Source organism: Hoplias malabaricus, chromosome 12, assembly GCF_029633855.1.
Source record: "Hoplias malabaricus isolate fHopMal1 chromosome 12, fHopMal1.hap1, whole genome shotgun sequence".
NCBI lineage: Eukaryota > Metazoa > Chordata > Actinopteri > Characiformes > Erythrinidae > Hoplias > Hoplias malabaricus.
Genome location: NC_089811.1, coordinates 22,406,708 through 22,420,620, shown reverse-complemented (window position 1 = coordinate 22,420,620; position 13,913 = coordinate 22,406,708). Strand labels below are relative to the sequence as shown.

At 39.0% G+C, this 13,913-nt stretch overlaps 2 protein-coding genes across 4 annotated transcripts in view; one reads left to right on the top strand and one right to left on the bottom strand.

Moving 5' to 3' along the window:
• The first annotated feature begins 1,396 nt into the window (after positions 1 to 1,396).
• On the top strand, positions 1,397 to 12,598 carry gpr161b (G protein-coupled receptor 161b). The gene is made up of 6 exons (XM_066686332.1): positions 1,397 to 1,541; positions 5,178 to 5,559; positions 6,882 to 7,600; positions 9,720 to 9,827; positions 10,175 to 10,294; positions 11,099 to 12,598. The coding sequence occupies exons 2-6, from the start codon at positions 5,198 to 5,200 to the stop codon at positions 11,389 to 11,391; spliced, it is 1,602 nt and encodes a 533-aa protein (XP_066542429.1). The 5' UTR covers positions 1,397 to 1,541; positions 5,178 to 5,197; the 3' UTR covers positions 11,392 to 12,598.
• Positions 12,558 to 13,913, bottom strand: part of dcaf6 (ddb1 and cul4 associated factor 6) — a 50,565-nt gene continuing 49,209 nt past the window's right edge. For all 3 annotated transcript variants that reach the window (XM_066686328.1, XM_066686329.1, XM_066686330.1), the window contains one exon: positions 12,558 to 13,870. In XM_066686328.1, coding sequence (XP_066542425.1) covers positions 13,830 to 13,870 — 41 coding nt within the window. In that variant the 3' untranslated portion in view covers positions 12,558 to 13,829. The remainder of the gene's footprint in view (positions 13,871 to 13,913) is intronic.

Genomic DNA, 13,913 nt, shown 5'->3' with positions numbered 1-13,913 from the left:
AGTGTGTCCCATTTCACATTTGCCAGTCAAAGGTGTGCCTTCTATGCACATTAAATGGCCTTCATTGAGGGCCTTGCGGATGCCGGATCAGCAGAGGAATATTTCTCAAAATTACTTTAGATACAGCTGAGGACCAGTCAGACAGGACACCTTGTTTAGAGCCGTCTGACCAACATGGCAGTGTGAACAATATTAAGATGTGAACATAAATGCATTGTATGAATTTCTAATTAAACTTGCCCCTTTGGATTAATCTGAATTGAGCCATTAGAGATGGATCAAATTAGCCCATTTAAAAACACAAGTACAAGAAAACACTACCCTGCATATGACACAAGTGTGTCGCACGTGCACGCATTTAAACTGAGTAGTGTTTGGCCTGTCGGCCCTAAAACTCCGTCGTATGCAGGGCTGTATATTGTTGATCTTACTAAAGTGTATGCCTCGGGATGACCGTGAGGCTTGGTGCTCCAACTGGGACAGGGTTGTGGTGTGCGGTATATACAGCTCTTTGGCGCCACCTGGTGGAGCCTTGGTGTTCCAGGTTCCGCCCCTTATGGTATTGGATTGGCTCTGGATTACACACATGATCCTTCAGCAAAATGCTGCGGGAACTTTTGATCTCTTCTGGTGGTCTAAGGTGCAGAAAACACATTTTAAAAAAAAACATTAATAATATCCTTTAAACAAGAATGACGTTAATTTGGCGTCATTGCTTGTTACAAAAGTTAGCATCAAAGTGCTTTTATAAAGTTTGTACCGAGCTGGAGGTTTAGAGAGAGGGCCAGTGAAGTGCTGAACAGTGATATACAGCGGCACTGAAATAGACCTCGGGGTCATCCGGGGAGGGTGTTTTTGTTTTAATATATACAGATATCATTTCATTATCCTTTTATCTGCAATTTCAGCATGTATTACTCAATTACAAGACATGGGTGAAATGTATTATTTTCGAAATAAAATGTTTAACATTATTACCATTATTCTCCTGTTGGACATCTTGGGATGCCATCAGACAATCCATCTGGAGACATCCTAATATTATCACAAAGTGCCATCTCTAACATTATATTTGTCAGCAGGGATTTTCCAGTTGACGAGCAGGTTGAACTCTTTCTGTGTGATGGGAGTTTATAAGAGATGCCTCCGTGTATTTTGGGTGTGGTGTCTGTGGTTTGTCAGGGTTTTTGTTTGTATAAAAAGGTCTTTGTCCCAACACGAAGCTGTACATATCGCACAAGTGTAAAATAAAATTTAATCTTCAACTTAACACAAAACTCTGTTGGGGATCTGGAGGTTTCAGTGTAAAAATGAGAAGAGGCTGGAGAAATGTAAATTGAGTCGCCATTGTAAATAAGGACTGCCCTCTTTATTCCCACACCGCCGACCACCAGAGAGAGGGGGTCTCACCTCAGCGGTGAATGGAGAATACCTCAAACCCCACACACCGAGGGTTAAATCTCACACCGTAAATACTCATCAGCTTTACAAAATGAAAGAATGGGACGAAGAGGGCGATACTTTGAAGCATCTCTGTAGAGGTGAGATTATCCGAGAGGGAAAGAGAGAGAGAGCTCCACCGAGAACAGGAGAAAGTTTCTCTCTCTTTTATACAAAGCCGCTAACTGACGCTAGCTAACCCGCTGCACTAGACCTCGTTCTCTCTCCGTGGGTGTAGAAAACAGACAACAAAGAGCAAATATAAAATTGTTTGGTTCATTATACATGCCGAAGTAGGTGTACTTTTACAACTGGGCGTTATAACACACTAAAATGCTAAGCTGAAACGTGCGGTCAGAAAGCTAACTCCGCTAACTGATGTTCCTCACTCAGTTTACGCTACTCGTAGTTTCAGAGAGATACAGCAATGATAGCGTCTCCTTATTGAGGTTTATTGCTATGACCGGTCACTATTTGCACTTCTTTTTCATAACAACCTTCCAAAATGTGCTACGAAGTCGTAGTTGATACTTTTAACAACCACAGCCCTCAGCTCTTAATTTTATGATACCTACGGACAAGCTGTGCTGATTTGTCCAGTCGGACCTTTGTTAGGGAATATAGATTGACTTGATCCATTTGTTCCAGCACATACCCATAAAATCTCGGTACAGGAGAACCCAAAATCTCTCAGTTCAATCGTTGTTATGACGATGGAAATATAATTCAGAATTTGTAGATGTGAGATCGTGCATTATAAAGAATCCATCTGATTAATTTTTTTACAGTGATGTTAGGAACCTGAGCTCAAATATAGCCATTCAATTTTATGTTTAACGCCCACAGTGAATCTAAACCTGTAATGTAAAATTAATATTGTTAACGTCTTTCCTTTCTTCCCATCATTATGAGGATGTGTTGTGATAAATATGTTCTGCCTCAGCACAGAGAGTATATCCCAGGTTTTGGGTTTTTAACAGTTTTCCTGCATTTTTCTTTTTAATGGTTGCGACGAATTTTGGCTTACATGACGTTAGGTCTGCCACAGAACCAGTCAGAATTAGTGATACACTTAAATCATTCACCTCCATAAAGACTTTACCTTCCAGTGAGTTCAGCCTCTTTGGGGATTGGATCAATTTATAAGTGTTTTGAATGAAACATTTCCTTAGAGATAATACTCATGTTTCTGAACTGCATTAAAATTATTATAGAATGAACAAACTTACAGAAATTTGCTGCAGCCCTCTGACCTTGCCTGAATTCTTGTCTCGAGAACACAGGACTCTTCTTTTATGTCCTTTGGCAGTGGCACTTATTTTCTGACCAGTGTTTTGAATATTGCAGCATCATAAAACCCAGGTCTAAGTGAGCACGTTGTTTGTGTTTTCTACAAAGCCTTTAATAATAATAATAATAATAATACATTTTATTTATATAAGACCTTTTAGAATACTCAAAGATGCTTCACAAGAAAGCAATACAAGATACAATCAATTCATAAAATAAATGATAAACATATGAAGGAATGAAAGTGGGGGAGAGTGGAAAGCAAACAGCAGGAATACAAACACTACACATACAAATAAACAAATTATAACATTACCATTTAAAAGCAGATCTGAAGAGGTGGGTTTTGAGACGTGAATTAAAAGCGGACAGATCAGAGCAGTCTCTTATGGGTTTAGGAAGAAATTTCCATCAGGAGGGTGCAGCTATGGAGAAGGTTCTAAAACCCGCATAGTCTTAATGGGAATGAACAAAAGATTGGCCTCAGAAGAGCGAAGGCTACGAGAAGGAGTGTGATGATGGAGCAGGTCAGAGAGGGAGGACGGGGTCTGATTATGGAGAGATTTGTGAGTGAATACAAGAATTTTGAACTGAATGCGTTGGGGAACAGGAAGCCAATGGAGTTTTTGAAGAACAGGTATTATATGATCGCATGAGTGAGGAGACGAGCAGCTGAGTTTTGAATATACTGAAGTTTATTTAGGATTTTGTTAGATGTACCATAGAGAATGTTATTGCAGTAGTCAATTTTGGATGTAATGAACGCATGGATCAAAGTATCAGCAGCAGTAAAAGAGAATGATGGACAGAGGCGTGCTGTTTTTTTAAATGAAAGAAGGCAGTTCTGGTAATTTGATTTACATGATGTTCAAACGAGAGATTGCTATCAAAAATCACACCAAGATTTCGGATGTTTGAGGATGGAAGCAGCTTGTCATTACCAATGTTGGCTGTAGATTACATCCTGTTTTCACACATGCACAGTTACCCAGAAAATTTCAGAATTTTAACCAGTGTAGTTGTATGTGTGAGCACAAACATCTAACATTTGTGCCAGACATTACCCAGAATTTATCCTGCCAGTACCATAGTATAAAATGTGGGTCATCGGAGTGAGCCTCTATTACGAAGAATCACTGTGAATTAATGCAGTGCCTCCTTCACATGCTACACATGTGCTGCCCCATGTTTAACACAGTTGAGAAAGCTCTGATACAGAAACTCTCTGCTACATGTGCATAAGGCCAACTACCGAAAATGTTCAGACCTGATTCATATGTGAAAATGGCTTTAGTATTGTTGCTGGCCACTTCTTAGCCCACTGTAACTGAGCTAGGCTCAGATATTTTTTTTCCCCAAGGTTCTCTGTGTTACTGTTCAGCTACAGATATGGCATTGTTTACATTACAATGGTGACATCACTGTAAATCATTCTGCATTTTGACCCACCCTCACAGTTCTGAGCAGCAGTAGAAAGGGGTTTTGGCGCTTTTAAATACTATTAAATTGGATTATTGTATAAAGGTATATTAGGTATAAATGCTCATATAGTCAATTAATGGAGTGTGGTTTCAGTGGTATATTAAGGGTACATTTCAATAATCATTCTACTATAAAAAAAAAAAAAAATTCTGCACATCCCTTTTAGAGGCATTAGAATCACCTCCACTATTAGCGCTTTTCTACCAGCGAGTAACTGGAATGGTTCCAGTTCGCAAACTAAATTTGGACATCGTGACATCCGGTGTGTCAAGGTTCAGTAACTCAAGAAAGACCTCACAGACTCAAATATAGCGTTGTCACCCAGTGTAGCTGGACAAGGTCATACAATGTTTGATATAAGTAAATAATAGGAAATAAAACAGGAACATGCTCCGTTTGTGTGTGTTTCTGCGGTTGTGTTTAGCACGACACCATGCAGGTAGGTTCTTGGTTACGTCTCTCCGCTCTCTGATCTGACTCAGCAGTAAACAAAAAATAAACAATGACCCTGACAGTTTCTGTCTTCAGCACTGTATTCAGTGACACCCCCCGCTGATGATTCTCCTTTCTTTCTGCAGTGCTGAGCCCAGAGTAGCAATTACAGAGGATCTATTCTTCCCTATTGTGGGTCAGTGGAGTATTTTAATGATTTTGAGTAATATAAGGTAAAAATATTACCTAGGGTTCCTTTAATGTTTTAACTAGGCAAACATTTTCAAAATCATGCAATGCCACTTTAAGCTGCCTAATAGCAGGAATTGGTACAGTAACAAATGTTGCATTGTGTGATTGGTGTAATCCTCAGGGATTTTCTATGGAGTACCTCAGCTGCTCTCTATGCAAACACCACTGTGTGAAATCATTACCAAATTTCTCAGGATTTCCTCTTCCATTCATGTTGAACACAGAGGGCTGTTAACAAGTGTGAGTGCTTAGTGTTTCCTTGTTTGATCTTTGCTTTCCAGGTGGATAGCAGTGTCCCAGGATGAACAGCAGCAGGAATGGGACAGTGGTGGCCAACACCACTGGTTTTCTGGCTGATGGTGGGACGGTGGTCCTGGAGTCGGCCTCCATCATTGTTATCGCTTTGCTCATCTGTTTGGGGAACCTGCTCATCGTGGTGACGCTCTATAAAAAACCCTACCTGTTGACACCCAGCAACAAGTTTGTCTTCAGCCTGACGTTTTCAAACCTGCTTCTCTCGGTGCTGACTCTTCCATTCGTTGCTGCCAGTTCAGTGCGGAGGGAATGGATGTTTGGTGTAGTGTGGTGTAATTTCACAGCCTTGCTTTATTTACTGGTCAGTTCAGCTAGTATGCTCACACTTGGAGCCATTGCCATTGACAGGTGAGTCTGGGGCATGGTCTGTTAATGCCATGTTTTAAATTAAATTCCAATTAGCCAGTTTCCTTAACTATATTTAATTCTAGTATTGCAGTACCATTTGGTGAATTATCATTGGGAATTTACAAATTCTTTTAAGCTAATAGATTAAAAATGGTTCACGGTTTTAATTAAAAACAATCCCTCACCATTTCCTTTCTCTCCAGTCTGTTTGCGCACTGGAAACCTATTTAATGCAGGTATGAAATCCCACTGTCAGTAAATGAGTAAAAAGACAAAGGGTCTCAGTTTGATATGCTAGGCTTTCTCTCTGTACATAGCAGAACAACTGCATTTGGAGGTGCTTAGATTGCAGAGAAACTTCCAAACATTGAAAATTATGACCCGAGATGAGGATATAGCATTATTCCTGCTCCATAGATGGCTAGTATTGACTTATTTTTGCTGTTTCGGATTAATAAAAAAGGTGCAACTGACTGTAAATTTGCGAGAGCGCCAACTGCATGAAAGTAAACACAGTCCAAATGTACAGAACGTAACAGCTCAGGTTAAAAAAAAGAATTTTGGTGGTATTTCAAACAGTGAGTAAAACATACAAGAGAAGTTAAACTTCAGCCTTATACAAACAGCCGTTTTTTTTATTATATTGTTAATTTTTTTTTTTTTCCCCCTCTCTCCCCCCTCGGACATACAGTTCCACGTTTAGCAGAGCTAAAAACTTTGCACTTAAAAATGCTCAGATTTTGAATTTAAAGAATGAAAGAACAGCAGTTCCCAAGAATCTTCAACCTTGCCTTTAAATCAAGGGTTGGGATACTGGCCCAATAACGTTTATTAACTTAAAACATGTCCTATCGTTTAAAAACCAAACGGGAAACTGCTTTCACACTTTGATCAATGCACAGATGTGGTCATTGCTGGTTTTGTGGGTCAGGCTGGTAAACCAAACATCCCACAGGGCTTAAAGAATATAGAGCTTGTGTGAAGTCATACTTGTTTTAGAGCTCTGTTCATTTGCCATGTCATAATCTATTTAGCCTTGACTAATGGCAAAACTAGATTCAAGGGTTTCTCTGTGTTTGTGATTAAAATACACACGGAGAGAATCAAAGCTATTCAGCTAGTATCATTACTCATAGCCAGGAGACCTTCTTTCCAGCACTTTGATTTACAAAGAGGGTATATTCAGTAAAAATGCTGTGAATATTTTTTGGCCAGCTGGAAATCATTACAGAAAGGATTCCTTGTTATTGCATTCACTCTTGTGCCTCTCGTGAGGAGCATGTGGTAACAGTTTTAATGCTGCTCTCCATTCATGATTGTAGGTATTATGCAGTGCTGTATCCTATGATCTACCCCATGAAGATAACAGGAAACCGCGCTGCAGTTGCCATTGTTTACATCTGGATACATTCCTTGGTGGGCTGCCTGCCACCACTCTTCGGGTGGTCTACATTCGAGTTTGATCGCTTTAAATGGACCTGCACTGCCGCCTGGTACAGGGAGATCAGCTACACTGCTTTCTGGGTCACCTGGTGCTGCTTGCTTCCACTGGTAGCGATGCTAGTTTGTTATGGAGTAATTTTCCGTGTGGCTCGTATTAAAGCTCGTAAGGTGTACTGTGGATCTGTGGTTGTTGCTCAAGAAGAGTCCAGCTCCCAGAAGAATGGCCGAAAGAACTCAAATACCTCCACTTCGTCCAGCGGGAGTCGTAAGAGCCTTGTGTACTCAGGCAGCCAGTGCAAGGCTTTTGTCACAATCCTGGTGGTCATGGGGACATTCCTAGGTACCTGGGGGCCTTATGTGGTGGTGATTGGGACTGAGGCTTATTGGGGAAAAGACAGTGTTTCTCCACAGATGGAGACGCTGGTATCCTGGCTGTCTTTCACCAGTGCAGTATGCCATCCACTCATCTATGGCCTGTGGAACAAGACAGTGCGCAAGGAGCTGCTGGGCATGTGTTTCGGAGGCCGCTACTACAGAGAGTCATTTATTACTCGCCACAGGACCTCCCGACTGTTTAGCATCTCCAACCGAATCACAGGTGAGTGGAAAAGGACTGGCTCATGTTGTTGCAGTGTTGTGAGGTAGAAGTGTATGGGTTTGTGTGACTTTAAAAGCTGTAAACAATAAGGTCTAGACAATATGGAATAAATTAATGTAATAAGTTTGTAATGCAGTTGCACTGCTACATGTTGGATATGCTTTGCCATATATAATAATACAAACCCCATTTTTTGAAATGGTATAATGATATCTTGTAAAGTGCACTAGAAACAAGAATCTGTCATTTGTAAATACTTTTGAAATTTTATTTAACTGACAAAAGTACAAAGAAATGTTTTCAACTATCGTGACTGACCAACCTGATTGTATTTAGAAAATGTAAACAGATTTAAAATTTGATCACTGCAATACCATTCAAAACGGCTTTGACAGAGTTCATAGAATATTCATAGACTGTTACAAAGTAAAGTTACCTTTTTCAAATATGAAAATATAAGCAGGTGGATATATACATTCATTCATTCATTCATTCATTATCTGTAACCGCTTATCCAGTTCAGGGTTGCGGTGGGTCCGGAGCCTACCTGGAATCATTGGGCGCAAGGCGGGAATACACCCTGGAGGGGGCGCCAGTCCTTCACAGGGCAACACAGACACACACACATTCACTCACACCTACGGACACTTTTGAGTCGCCAATCCACCTACCAACGAGCTGTGTGACTGCGACACTACCTGCTGCGCCACCGTGCCGCCCCTGGATATATACAGACATATCTTAAAAAATCATTTTCTATATTCAGATTTCAGTCAATATAGGGCATGCACTGAACCCTCAGATGGCACTGCATGGGAAACGGTCGTGATAATATGAAATTTTATTTATCTCACAAGGAGAAAGCCATGCATCATTTTATGGAGAAATATTGCCAAGTTCTCTTGGATTGATCCCATCTCAAATGATCCAAAATACACCGGAAACGTATGCTTTGGTCGGATAAGTCCAGTTTTAAGCTTGTTTTCTTTTAAATATGTGCCATTCAAAAGATGGACCATCCAGACTTTCCTGAGTATACTTTGGGGTGCATCAATGCCCACAGCTTCAGTAACTTGCATATGTGGGCAGGTTTCCTTGACAGTGAGGTTTAAATTGGAATTTTAGAGAAACAAAGACTGCCATCAAGAAGACATGTTTTATCAGGATGTCCATGGTGATATCAGGAAGATAATTCTAGGCACAACAGTGTGCCTTTATAGACTAAGACTGTGTGCAATTTTCAGGCCTGTCTGTATTTGAGATGTCTAATATGGTGCATTAAGACAGTGGTAGACTTATTTCACAGCTAAGTAGTAAGTGTAAGTAAAGGCAAAGGTGATATAACAGTGGTAAATGCCTCTGCTCCAGCTTTTTTTTATTTTTTATTTTTTTTTTCCCTCTCCAGGTGTTAATTCTAAATATTTGCAAAATGCAATCAAGTTGGTCAGTGAAAACAAACGTTTCCTTGTTGTTTTGTTTTTCTTTTTCAGCTTAAAGACCAATAATTTGAATTACATTTTACAAAATTGTCAATTTTTCTGGAAAAAGTGCTTGAATATTTATACACCATTATTATTTGGTTATAGGATTAAGTTGTGTATTATAATCTATTAACATAAATAGCTGAAAAACCTGAGAATGATAAATGCTTAAATGTTTTTGATTAAGTTTCCATTTGTACTATTTTTTTTAATAGTCTATCACATAATTTATTCACTCTTTGGGGTGAAGTTTCAAAAACTCATTGTAAATGAAACAACACATTAATATACAAGTATTCAGGTTATCAGTTTAGCTCTGTTCCATAATGTCAAGGTTATAAGTAATATATGACGGTATATTATATTTCTAAATGACTCATCTTTGTTATAGTAATAAAATAGGATAAGGAGGTTAATGTGGGCATTTTTATTAAAAAAAATGCAAGATGATCCTAAAGTGTGAATTTTCCTTTTGGAACATCTTTTACTTCTCCTTTTATTGGTTACTCCTGACTTTGGGCTAAAGGTGTCTATAGAGTTGAAAAGTCCTGCCTTGTATAGAAGCATATCAGTACCATAGCCTTGTGGAATATCCCGCTGCTGGTTGTCTGTGTTTTATAACCGATTTTCTCCTTTAGACTTAGGGATGTCTCCACACCTGACGGCCATGCTGGTAGGTGGTGGTCAGCTTTTGGGACCCAGCAGTAGTACGGGGGACACAGGCTTCAGCTACACTCAGGATTCTGGTATGTCTGCACCACAGGAAGCTCATTTAGCCACGTGATCCCTCCCAACACTGATTATCCACTGCTGGCAAACCCACAGAGTGGAGAAATGTTTTGTTTCCTGTAGATCATTAGGATTTAAGAGGGAAATCACAGAACTCAGAGAAAATGTCATGTTTTTGGGAAACCCTTAAAGGCTCAGAGCAGTCAGCTATGTGTAATGCTTTGGTAGACTGTAAAGAGAATGTGTAACTTGCTTGCAGCATTGAAAGGTCCAGTGTTAAACTCTATACACATTATTATGGCTTAGCTGTATTAAGACATGCCTGGCAGATGTGTGTGAGATTCTCAATGTTTTCTCCCTCAAGTTACAGATGTCATGCTGCTGGATAGCTACTCAGAAGCCCCTCATTCTACAACACACTATAGTGGCATTAAGAGAAGAAGCTCTGTCACATTTGAGGACCAACTGGAGCAACCTTCCAAAGGTATTTCATTTGATTTGCTTTTGTGTCTAGACATTGCAAAAAATAATAATGTTTTTTGCTGTAGGGAATTTACACAAGTTGTAAAAATTTCTCTCTCGTCAGTGTGTGTTGAATGCAATGGCGGTCTATGCTGGGTTGATTGTAAAAAATCCTTGGGAGGCTAGAAGGTCGTTATATAAGTGTAACAATCAATAAATTTGTAAATGCCATTCAGAAAGTCCTCAATTTGAAATTGATTGCAGAGTATGAATAGTTCAGAGGTGTTGAAAAGAACCAGACCTCCGAATGTTTTAACGCATCAAAAAGCAAACTCATTTTATGTTTATAAATAAACACACATTATTAATACATTATTTCCCTTTTCACTTTTTCCACATAGTTATGTGTTGTAATTAGCAATATTGTTAATATTCCGATATTACTAATGGAAAAAACCTCTATGACAACCTCTAGTGCCTCTATAGGCACTATTGCTCTATATGATCTATTCAGTGAGTAAAGCTCAAATGCACAAACTCACATCAGACCACTGAGTTACTTTGTTTATATCTGAATTATGCAAAAATCAGAGGAATGCACTACAAAAATATTTGAATCCAATCAAGTTTGAACTACTTCCATTCAAATTTCCATTCAGCATGAAATTTGAACGATTGCAGAGGACAACTGGTATTTTCAAATTATATTAAAAAAAAAAACATATTTTTAAATGTGACAATTTAATCATCCCAACATGTCTGCACATTGTTTTTTATAACCTTTTTGGGCAAGCTACATCTTACCTAAATTTCCACCTGTGTCCAGGCGAAGGGCCAACAGTTCAAGTCACTGCAGACATACACAAGTCTCTGGACAACTTTGCATTGAGTCTGGCCAAGACCATAGAGAATGATGCAAAGCTGCAGCTTTTTGGAGAGAGCACGGCCATCTCCAGCAGCCTGCTGACCGTCCGTCACACGCAGCGAGGGCCCCGCTACTTGAATGGACAGAGACTCAGGATGGAGAGCATTGATGAAGGAATTGTTAAAGATGATGAACAGGAAGATGAAGAAAACATCCAGAATGGCTCTGCAGTTTCTTTATCTACTGCATTTTAGAGTGCAGTATGGAACCTGTTCACTGTGCACATTGCGGCCTTACACAGTACAAAACGTACCAAAAATAGGTTTGGGTGTACTGCATGTAATTGGAAAACATAGGAATCCTAACTGGTTTTGGATGAGGTACACGATCAGATCTGATGTGGATAGTCTCCATGTTGGTCGATCAGACAGCAGAGGAAACTGTAATGGAGCAGCAAAGTAAGGGCAGCTAGCCAGTCACTTACCCCTGCAAAGACGTGCTTTTGTACATTATTTAAAAAGGACCCATCTTCAGAATTAGTGCTTGGTACTGTACCCATGTGCTTAAGGAAACTATGACCACTACATTTAGTACTGACATATATGTAGGATTAATTTGAATCATGTACTGTATTTTAGGATAAATATTATGCTGATTGTATGGAGACACTCCCTGGTTGTCTAAAGCGATTTATCTTGTATTTGTGTTTACATGATAAGACAGTCTGGTTTTACAGTAGGGTGGGCAATATCGCAAAAGAAAAACAGCAGCTTGGAGATGTTTTCATGATATGAGATGTGTTGCAGTCTTAAGTACTAGACTCTAGTCGACTTAACTTACAGCCCCAGCCTGTTAGCAAAGGATATGAAAACAAAGGGGGTTTTGTATTATAAATTAAAAAAGATGTTATTTTTATCATGATAACAATAACATATTTGCATATTGCCCACCCATGTTTTACAGTATAGGGATATACTATCACCTGAGATTATTAAAGAATAGTTTGTGAAGCACGTTATAAGCAGTTTTTACCAGGTGTCTTCATGATAAAATATATTCATGTAATATCCTCCACTCTTTGGAATACATTTACTATACGCCTTAATTGATTTAATTCCTTGATAAATCCATTGCCTTAGGCTCCATACATTCTGAATGCCACAAGTATTGGAATTGAATCGCAGCAAAAACAGTGTTATAAATGTCTCTTGGGTACGTAAGTACAACTGCACATAAAAATGTTATGTCTGAATATTTTGTACTTCATGTTATGGTACGTTCTAACTTTAGCAAAAATAAATAAATACATTTAAAAAAGAGAGCGAGAGAGATATGCATTGTCAGTGAATTCCTGTGGAATGTTTTGGAAAATGCATTGTGTATCCTTTGTTTGTCTGTATTGTTTGTAAACATATGCCAAAATCAATACTCATGGTGCTGTAGAGTCTTGAAAAACAAAGCAATGTAATAAAAGATTTGATTGGAGGATTGTTTTTTTTTTCTCCTTTTGTAATGGTTTATTGCGCTCCGAAACATTTTGATTATCCATTTCAAATGTTATAATAATTAAATCCTTTTAAAAGGTACTGTTCACAATGCTTTCAGTGTCCTTACTTTACAGCACATTCAACACCATAAATATCCGTCTTCTTCTTTATATTCTTGTGCACAGCTAAGGTTCTCATGAGTGAAAAACCATTGGACAAAGAAGAGATGGCTAACATTCCTGAACAGTATGAAATGACTGGTGTGAAGCACCACAGGGGGATGAAGGCTGAGGCAGAGCCATTTTGTCTGCTTCCCTATAATCAGTAGCCACTTAGCAGAGCACTCTGGTCAGCAGCTGCCAAAACAAACACCATCTGTCCTGTTAGGAGAGATGCACTCAAAACAATGCTCTGCTAAGCATCACGAAGCAGAAACATTTCAGCTGAGGGCAGGGGGCTACACTGATTGAAGGCATATGCTATAAAACCTACACTCACATTTCATTTTACACATACAGTGCACTTAAATACAACCCTGTCTGGATCTCTCACCTATTTAGGCTTAAAGATCTGAAGTGTGCAGTCTGTAGACAAGGCAGTCGGAATTTCAATCCAAACAATTCTTTTGCTTCAGGAAGAACGAAAGACTTGAGATATCGGGATAGAAAATATCCCGTCTTTACACAAACCACACAGGGAAAACTGGTATATGGAATTATTTCCAGCAACAAAAACATAAAGCCTGATTTCATGTCTGACATGCATAACTCCAGGAATACAAACATTCAAATTCTCTTTGTGATACAGTGCTACAATAAAAAAAAAGAAGAAAAAACCCTCACACAACACTGATCAAAGTTCAACCATTTGCGCAACAAAAATATTGCACTTAAATATCCTCTTAAACACCCGTCTTCTATATTCCTCTTCCTGTATTTTTTATTTTTCTTTAGTATTATTTTTACACATATTGCCCTTGTGTGTATTTGTGTCCTTTTTCTCACAGACAGCGTTTACTCCCATTTGGAGTAATTAGTAGGAAAGTCAATTTTTTTTAAAAAAAGGAATACTAAAATGGATCTAACAAGGGAGTATTCTACATAATAACCTGTACAAATCTCAAATATTCAACTGTTCCTAAGCAAACGAAACAGCCATCTTGAAAGAAAAGAAGAGAAAAAAAGACAAAAATTTCAGCAGGGCTACTATTCGTCCTCATTCTCCTGACCAGAGCCCTCAGAGCGGTCTGTAATAGATAAGAGAGATGAGAGCTAGTCAGAGGCCACAGT

Coding starts and splice junctions, on each gene's coding strand:
- gpr161b (XM_066686332.1), top strand. CDS start 5,198: ATGAACAGCAGCAGGAATGGGACAGTGGTGGCCAACACCACTGGTTTT. Junction 9,828..10,174: donor CAGCTACACTCAGGATTCTG/GTATGTCTGCAC, acceptor TTCTCCCTCAAG/TTACAGATGTCATGCTGCTG. Junction 10,295..11,098: donor ACTGGAGCAACCTTCCAAAG/GTATTTCATTTG, acceptor ACCTGTGTCCAG/GCGAAGGGCCAACAGTTCAA.